The 9,349-nt window shown below is 43.0% G+C and overlaps 1 protein-coding gene across 2 annotated transcripts; it reads right to left on the bottom strand.

The window, feature by feature from the left end:
* Window positions 1-1,343: 1,343 nt before the first annotated feature.
* On the bottom strand, window positions 1,344-9,328 carry NPC2 (NPC intracellular cholesterol transporter 2). Of its 2 annotated transcripts, none has more exons than XM_036913199.2 (6): window positions 9,214-9,328; window positions 8,908-9,048; window positions 5,786-5,893; window positions 3,997-4,169; window positions 2,014-2,115; window positions 1,344-1,647 (listed from the first exon to the last, which is right to left on the bottom strand). In XM_036913199.2, the coding sequence occupies exons 1-5, from the start codon at window positions 9,227-9,229 to the stop codon at window positions 2,029-2,031; spliced, it is 525 nt and encodes a 174-aa protein (XP_036769094.2). In that variant the 5' UTR covers window positions 9,230-9,328; the 3' UTR covers window positions 1,344-1,647; window positions 2,014-2,028. The 2 variants fall into 2 exon arrangements, with proteins under 2 accessions (XP_036769094.2, XP_036769093.2); XM_036913198.2 differs by having other exon boundaries at window positions 8,908-9,051; window positions 9,214-9,244.
* Between the last annotated feature and the right edge of the window lie 21 nt (window positions 9,329-9,349).

Here is a 9,349-nt window from a genome sequence, read left to right as displayed (position 1 = left end):
GAGGCGCTCAGTGACTCCATCATGAGTTCCCTGGGAATAGGGAAAGAGCAGACACACACGGGCACTGAGCTTTTCCAAGTGTCTCAATAAGTTCTGTGCATGGATGATAACCTCATTTTTCTGAGGACACATCATACTTTCTGATATTCCTACTTCCAGATGCTGAGGAACATGTCTATCTCCTAGAATAACAGCTAACATGTACTGAGTGAGTGTGTACTCTGTGCTGGGGTCATTCTATCGGTTGTACAAGTATCATCTCATTTAACCCAACAGCCTCTCTCTTATTATTCCTATTTAAGATAAGGGAACTGAAGCATGGAGAGGTTAAGGGATTTAAGGATCGCACTGGTAGTCCTACTGGTGGAGCCAGAAACCACAGCAGTTAACCAAGCACCTCTGGAATTCTCCCTAGTCCAGCATGGGGAGACAGAGTGGGCTGTCCTGGAAGACACAATGAGAAGACACACAAAATATTTAGCTAAGGAGTGCTGGGGCTGAATGGCTCCAGGAATTAACTGGAAAATCTTGCCTGTTGATAACTTTATTCCTGATCTATGTCTGTCCCCTGGTGGTTTTCCCGGGAAGCTCACAAACCAAAGAAATCCAAGGATCTAGTGAAATAATGAGATGAAAAGAACTAGACCAAATAAATGCTGATTTGTGGCATAAACACCCCAACCTAAACCAGATGGCCTTTCAAGGTCCACATTACCCAACTCACTTGTGAATAGGGTTGTAATTCCTGTGACAGCTAAAAGCGGATTGGTGTACATTGATCAAAACACGCAGCAGAATAGATGCCCCGTGATTTTACTTATGCTTCAAAGGCAGGAAATTCCAAGACTTAATTGACTTAGCCATTACTTGCTACACCTTCACACTTCATTTTTAAGTTTCTAGGCTTTCCCCATGGCAGAAGGTAAGAGTACTATGCCTCATGTCCACTTGTAATCTCTTACTCCCCCACCCAGTTCCCCCCACCTTTCGGATGTTGTTATTATTCAACGAACTAATATTTGCTTTCACTGCTTCATTCAAGCACACTTGGTGGTGTAAGATTGTGCAAAACAAGGTCATTTCATATCAAATAGATAGACAAGGGCTAACTGGGCACAAAGGGGAGAAAAGGCAATTTCAGAGGATCAAGTCTTTACTGACTCTAGGACTGCGGGACTGGGTATCCACCTTCCGCAGACCTGGGGGAACATACTCTGAAAGAAGCAGGTGACTGCAGCGCCAGTGCAGAAGACAAGACTGCCAAGTTTTTATTTGTTCAAAGGGACATTTCCAGGTGCATAAAGAGGCCATAAGTTAATGTTGTTAAAAAAAAAAAGCAAACATCTGCTCATCAAGTGCTCCATTTAATGAAAAGTACCTAAGACAGAAAAGGAGACATGAGATAGCCACAGAGAACCAGCTATCCAGAGTTGAATTTCTCTCGCAGAGTACTTCCCTTCCACTGACATGCTGGGTACCCCTGGAGGGCAAGGTGAGTTACAGTAGAAACAGCAGGAGCTGGAGGTGCTGTCAGGAGCCAGCAGGCTTGATGGCCAGATGCACTCAACTCGGTGGGGCACTTGGAGATGAGGGAGTTGCAGAAGTAATATCCCAGCCAGATGGATGTGGTTCAGAAACTGTCCTCCGCTACAAGAGCCAATAGCCCCAGGGCAAGTTATCCAGCATTCCTAAGGAACCTCACTTGAGCCCTGTCTGGTTGGACCATCCTTATTCCAAAAGCAAAAAAACCTGTGGACAACTAAACCAATCCCTATAGCCCGTCTCTCTTCTTTCCTTCAACCCTTTTACAAAAGATATTACAAGGGCAACAGTTCTGAGCTCTCAAGCAACAGGATCTTAATATGCTTTTAGAGGTTGAGAGGCATAAAACAGCAGTCTAGAAATTCCTTTCACTTTATGGCACTGATTTAGTTTAGACTTGAGCTCTCCTCCCCTCCCTCCACCTGTATTCTCTATCCACTCCCACCCCAACCCCCCACTCCATGGACATACTGGCATCAAACAGCTCTAGCCTTCAATCTCTACTGGGATTTCCCAGCAGAAGAAATTTTGTTTTCTGTCGTCAAGAAGTTCCCACTTCACCACCAGTCTTATCTGAAGAAAGAGAAAAACAATTAGGAAAATGAAACTAGGACCTCACCTCAGGCCGGAATTGGTTTAACTATTCCTCTTAGATACAAATTGTAACAAACTGCCTAATTCCTCCTACTTTTCTTCTGAATCATGTCATCACGAAGGCTGCCTAGGCTGTGGTGTGGGCACAGGTATGGGCCTTAACTTTAGAGAGCAAACCAACTCACACCTACGATTTGGTGTTAGCAGCACCACATACTAACCTAGTTAATACATCAAATATAATTTCAAAAGCATTCTTTTCCCTCTTAGATCAGTGGTACATAAGTGAAAAATAATTTTACACTTAAACAATTTCTCATGTATTTGGTGATCTGATCCAGTTTTTCCCAACTGTAACCATGAAGAGTAGAGAATAACAAGTTAGATTCTTAGGTGTGGATGAACTTACTTGTTGCCTGGAAGTGGAAATGTTAAAGGCACTAAGGATGTTCAAAGTTCATGGTTGTATGAAAAATTTCAGGAACAGTACCCTTTGCAGCAATATGATTTCAGTTAACTTCCTTAAACTGTTTCTTGATAATATACCTCATTAGAGACCTCTTCCTTGACTTGTTACTCATACTATGAGCTGTCCCTTCTCATTCTTAATAAATCACTGACAATTTGCCAGTCTTTTCTTATGTGGACATGAGCTTACTTGTAATTAGTTACTACTTCTCTTGTACTCAAATTTCTTCACAAGGCAACATTTGAGTGACAATGACACCCAGCTTCTCAAAACTAGTTATATTAGTTTTTCAAGCCTAAATACACATTAACTACTGTTTCACTTCGTGCTTAAATTAACACAGTTTTAGGCTGTTTTTCAAATGAAATGTAATTCACTGAATAACTACCATACATTAAAAGCCTACTATGTATAAGGCCCTAAATAGACACTCTGTATAAGTAACTGAGGCTCAGAAATGCCCATGATTATATGGCTACTCTGCAAATTCACCTACAAATCTGTCCCTGACCTTTAGGGTCTCCAACATCCCTGAAACTCAAGACTCTCTCTCTACAAGTCTCTTTAGAATGTTCCTTAGTTACTTGCTGTTTCTAGAAAATAAATGCCCAGATTACTCCTGGGTTCTAGTTGGCTTTCCTTCAAAAAACGCAGCTCTTTCTCTTCATGGAAAAAAGCAATTGCTTTACTTCCTCCATTCTTATCAAGGTTCCTATCTTTAATGCAGGCCCATTCCAGCAGGATCTATCTCACAAGTGTTTGGTAGAATAAGAAGTATAGCAGAATGAGTGAGTCATAAGTGAAGTGAATGTAGGGTTGGAGCAGGTGGAGGGGAAAAAGAAGAGTGTTAAAAACTACCTCTCAGCCCTGGAGCTAAGAAACTACTGCTCTCTTTAGTGGAGAAACCAGGATTCTGATGACAGTGCTATGACAACGTGAAATCTTGAACTATTTGATACTTGCCTAAAATCCTCTAATATCGCACAGCTTCTGGAGTCAGAAGACCTGGCTTAATTCTAGGTTGTAATATTTCTTGGTGGATTGACTCTGTTCATATGGCACATTGGAGGTTCAAATTTCTTCATCCGTGAAATAGGGATAGTATCACCTCTACACAGGGCAGTGGTAAGGATCACTGTACATAAAAATGGCATCACAAGGCCCAGGCTAACCATTAGACTAGGTACAAAGAACAAAGAAAGGGACACAATGAAGAGCATCTGTCTTGTCTCATGACCCTGAACACTCAAACTCAGCTCCTTTTCCCAGGCTGCTGCTGCTGCTTTTTTAGAGAGGAAGGCCTCCTACTTCAATTTTTCCTTCTTGCCCACATCATCTGATTCCTAATATAGTCACAGGCCTCTAGTGTCCTCAACGACAGTGTCACTTACAGAGGGGTATTCACTCTTCACTGGTAGTTTATTCATGTAACTATAGGTCTTGTCTTTTTCCATGGGGCAGTTGATTCCACTTTTACAACCATCAGGCTCAGGAATGGGAAAGGGAACTGGGACGCCCAACACGATGCCATGTACCACAGCCTTGCTACTTTGAGACTGAGTATCTAAGGAAAAAAAAAAGAATCAGACAGTGAAGGCAACAGCCTATTTCCAAACTATAAACAAAAAATTCAGACATATTCTCAAGCAAAGGTATTGCTATGATAGCAAATCATTAAGTCTGTGCTTCTTAATTTCTATGGTCTATTTCTTAGTAGTTATGCTTCACACATCTGTGAATGCTACAGAGCAAGCATTCACTTCCAAACTTGAAAAATAACTGAATCATGCAATCAATCAATAAACAAACAAACAAATAAATAAATGCAGTGGGGTGGGGGTTTCTTTGCTCTTAACCCCACCTTGCTCTTCATTGCTTTTCAGAGTTTCTCAGGAGAATCAGAGCTACCTGGATAAGTAACCTTATCCAACAAAGTTAACTGATTTTTGGCAGTAAACTTTCTGTTTACTGTTTACATCAGCTCCTGTCAAAGTGTATTGAATACCTTAAAGGGTTTTAGGAGATGGGTCTCTGAGTTCTCAAATACCTTGCCCAAAGGATTCCATTAGAAATTAAGAACAAAAAAGCAAGAAAAATGGAAAGGGGATAGGGAGTTTCCACAGAAATGCCACAGGCTGTAACAGTAATCCCTAAGAGCTGACCCCTTAGAAATTGGGTAAGACTGGGAAGAGGTACGTTCTTGCTAATCTCCATCTTCCACATAACAAGATGGGCAGGAGGAATATAATAAAATTAGGGCAACCAGAGGTAGGAGCTATTAGGTTATCCTGGAGCTCCACAGTATTGGCTCTGTTTCTTTCTTTCTGTCTGGGTTGGGGATTACTTTTGTTTAGAAGGTACTTTTAGTTTGGAACAATGAAAGGGCAAATGTATTGTCCAGGAGACAAAACAACTCTAGTACTTAAAGCTGCCTTGAGGCTGAAGGACAGGAAATGACAGGAATTTTGAGATTTCTTAGATTGCCTAGTCTAGTTTCATGGAACAAAAAAATGAGGGAAGGATTCAAGGTAGATGCCCTTTCCAGAAACAAAGATTTGTATTTGTCTCCATTCCTGGGAATCTGAAGATGAACAAACATGGTACCAGGAAGCACTAAGTTCCAATAACATATCTTCGAGTTGAAGAAGCAAGCTCAGATTGTTTCTTGGGTCCCCAGTGAGTTTCCTAAATCTTACAGAGGCTAAGTTTAATTGCTTCTGTGTTTTCAGGGAGAACACAAGACTCAATAGCTAGAAGGTATATTGCTTGAAATAACATTCTGGAGGAGTTCCAAAGCCAAGCTGGGGTCTGTCCTAATACTCGGTAGTCTGTAGCTGAACAGTGCTGACATTCCCATAAAAGAATGGTGGACAATACAGACCAAAATAGGACAGAGAGAAGCCAAGCTGTCTTCTCTAACCTGGGAACACAGGGGAAGCTCCCTATTTGCTTCAAGGGAGTATGGCAGCTATGGGGGACACTGGGAAACAGGCATATGGGAATCCAGTATGAGAAAGGTGTCTAAGGGAGTAGTGAATCCTAGCTTTGCACAAGTTGAAAGGGAAGTCACAGAATTCCTGACTTCATCCCTCCTCCCCCAAATTCCCATGCTCATTCCAATATTTGAGATTGATGCTATACTTTAAGATGAATTTGAAGGTAAGAGCCACTTTAACTCACTACTGGTGAACGTGACATTGACAGTGTAAGACTGTCCTTTGTGCAGATGGCAGGGCTGGGTGGGGCATGGGTTCACATTCACTTCCTTTATAACTCCAACCCCAGAACCTGCAAAAGAAGAAACATGAATTCAAACAGGAGGGAAAATAAAACCACTGAGGCTTTCCCCTACCTGATGGTAATGTTCTTTGCTTTTCAGGAAACTCTTTGTATTTGATGGACGAAAGGAAATAAATGAAATTATTAAGCATACACAGCCAAATCCCCTGCTCTATGTCCGGGGAGGGATTTACTAGAGAAAATCATCCCTACTCCTCCTTCTAACCCAACACAGGATTTTAAAGTAGCGCACATAGGGCTCAAAGTGTAAGCACTACCGTTTCCATTTGAAATCTTGAGACTGGTTGCTCCCAAACTGCCTTCCAACCCTGTCCTGGTATCTCTCCATATCAGTGGTCTTCAAGCTCTGCATACCCCGACCAGTGAGAACAACTTTAAGCATGTGTCTGCCAATTATAGGTGTATACTCCACTTTGGAAACCTGTGTTCAGGGTGTGTGTCTTTTTGCTGCTGTTAATTTCAGTCTAAACAAGGACAGAAGTACTATTTTTCACAATAAATGCTTGACTGAAAAAGATCAAGTACAAATCTTAAAAAACTCCATTACCTCATCCAGGCCTCTGAAACTGGGCAGCTGAATGGGACAGAGTGCAAGTAAACTGCTTGTTGCCACTGCCTGTAACAGGGTTGGCTTAAATCCTGCCATTCAACCACAATTGTTGAGACTGGCACCTGAAATCTCACTGGCTTCATTATTTATGTAACCTCAAGGCAAGATATCTAACCTCTGTGGGGATAATAATAGTGACTATCTCATAGGGTAGGTGAGTTAACACACATGTATCTCTTAGATGAGTGTTTTAAACATAGTAATGCTATATAAGTATTTCCTATTATTATCATCTTAAGAGATTCAGTCCATGAATTCGGTCTACAATAGCTGCTCCTGGGTGGCTAGGAAGTTCCCTTTTAACACAAAAGGGCCTCTCACCTCAAAAATATTTTGTGGGTAGAAATTACAGATCCCTGAATGGACTCTTTCTGTCTCAATAGTAGAATGCATGAAGACAGAAAGCAAAATGCAGGTTGAGAGCGCATTACCACCCTCACAGTCAGCAGGTTAGCTCAGTCCTGTAGGGTAGGAACTGAACAGCTCATGTAGATGCACTTTGCTTTCTCAGCTGTGCCTGCTCTTGGGTGGAACAATTTCATCTACTGACCAACACTGCTAGGTATATAAATGACATTCGGTCCCTATCCCCTGCTTGCTTGCCCACCATGGAAAGTTCTCAAACTGTACATGCAAGGTCTCTCCTCTAAGCACTTCTTACACTCTGTCCTATCTTCTGTGGACAGGAAAAACTATCTGGAACTTTAATCAACAACCTATTGAAAATCAGTTCTTATGCTAAAGCTTTCAACATCCAGTTTCTATCTGTTTCTTTCAAGGCTGAGTCACATGATCTAATAGGAACTGAGTAAAGGGTAGTACTTGTAGCTCCTTCATCCAGCATTTTTTTTGCTAACAAGAGGTTCTTGGACTTCCAGTGTCAATAGAACAAACTCCTCAGTCCTAATCTGCAAAAATTGCAAAACTCGTTTCCTGGCCCCATTTCTCACTTAAGGGAATGTCCCCTTCAGGGGCAAGGGGATAGGGGTAGAGCGGAACTCAAAAACCTTTTGATGTGGGCACTGAAGTTTTTACATTGTATTTCCCAACTAAAAAGTAAACTACAAGTCTGCATCTGAAACCCTCCTTCCCTTGAGAATTTCTTGCCAAAGGCTTTCAAATGAGTAAACTAATGTCAGTATTTCCTTTCCTTTATTTTTTCTTTACATGTTACTGTTGAAACCCAAAGTGGTCCACAAACACCTACTAGTTTCCTACTGCTTACCAGCTGTGAGAACTTGGACAAGTTACTCTATGAGCCAATTTCTCATCTGTAAAACACACTGTGAGAGCTAAACAAGTTAATAAATACAGTGACTTTATCTAAACATTAGCCACTAAGTTTAACAGAGTGGAAGGCAGTAATCTCAGGTGATAATAGCATCTTTCAAGTGCCAGGCTCCTACTTCAGTGGAACAGAATGTGTGAAGGTTAATAGGCTAGCAGTCTTTATTCCTTAATCAATCCTGTCTCCCAGCACCTAGTTTTGCTTTAGCCTCACATGAATTTTGATGGCATAGGGGAAAGAGTATTTATCATTCAGCTTTTAGATAAATATTTACTGAGCAGTTACTATTACCTGAGCACTGGATATAAATAAGCAAACTTACTCTGTTGTGTGCCTTTGAGTAAGTTACCTAACCCCTTTGGAATTCAATAATTGACTGTATAATCTACAAATTTCCTTCCATCTCACAAATTTAGAAAATCAGTGTCATGACTCTTTCAGTTATCATTACACCTCTCCACTTAGCAAAATTCTGCTTGAACAGTTAATTCTACAGATTAGACAGAAGAACTCACAATTTCCACCCCTTTCCCCAACCCTGTTCTACTTCCCAACAAAGATTTCAATCACAGCGGCAACAGGGGGGTTATGTGTCATCAACTGTGACCAGAAACACGAGTTTTATAAATATGAGGAAAAACTTATTAAGAATCACAAAATTTCATAGCTTGAAAGCAGCGCTATGCTTCTGACTTGTCAGCAAAACGTAAATTAAAAGGAAAAGCAAACGGAGTTGGGAGGGAGAGGTCATCCATCCATTTCTTTCTGCCTTAATAGAAGGCATAAATGAGAAGTTCTGCGTCGTCCACACCACGCACTGCATGTGCTGCCTGCCCTTAAAACTTTAGAAACTTTAGCCAAAGTCCCACCAATAACGTCCAGGGACTCCAAATACGCGTCCCAGGGAAGAGCCGGAGTTGTGAGCTGTCGGGTTTCATTCCGGCCCTCACCTTCTCCCCTACCCCAACCCACTCCACTAGGGGTCCAAGGCAGAGCCTGGCCGTCCGAGGGACCCGCCCAACCTAGCCCCGGGGTTCTCAGCGGGCTTCGGCGGGGGCTCCCGCAGAGGGCGCAGGAACTCCCTCGGGCTGCCGTGGGGCTCACCGCAGTCCTTGAAAGACACCGGCTCAGCCAGGGAGAAGGCGCGGAGCGCCAAAAGCAGGAACGCAACGGGTAAGGCGAACATCGCAGCCACTGAAGTTCTCAGAGCTGGGAAGAAGGAGCCGCTTCGGTCACAAGATAAACCTGCTGGGGCGGGCCGGGGGAGGAGCCCAGTTAGGCGACCAGTTACCAGCAACCAGGGCCGAGGCCCGCCCACGCCCCGCCTCCTGCCCCCTGCCCCAGGGAGCCAGGCTTGGCTTGGTCCGGCCCAGGTGCCCACTACGTCGGCCCATCTTGGTAGCTCATCACCTAGGAGGACTAGCATCCGCGTCCCCCGGCCCCGCTCCTCTCCCGCGCTCCGCCCTGGCTTTGTGGGTACTCCCTGAAACGCAAAGGAAGCATTTCTAGCCAATCAAACCCCTTCTCCTCCAGCACCACCCAATAG

Source organism: Manis pentadactyla, chromosome 11 (assembly GCF_030020395.1).
Source record: "Manis pentadactyla isolate mManPen7 chromosome 11, mManPen7.hap1, whole genome shotgun sequence".
Taxonomy (NCBI): Eukaryota; Metazoa; Chordata; class Mammalia; order Pholidota; family Manidae; genus Manis; species Manis pentadactyla.
Note: the sequence above shows the minus strand (reverse complement) of the source record. Positions and strands in the feature narration are given on the sequence as shown.

Coding starts and splice junctions, on each gene's coding strand:
- NPC2 (XM_036913198.2), bottom strand. Junction 5,894..8,907: donor GGTGTCTTTCAAGGACTGCG/GTGAGCCCCACG, acceptor CTTCTTTTGCAG/GTTCTGGGGTTGGAGTTATA. Junction 2,116..3,996: donor TGAAGAGTGAATACCCCTCT/GTAAGTGACACT, acceptor CTCTTTCTTCAG/ATAAGACTGGTGGTGAAGTG.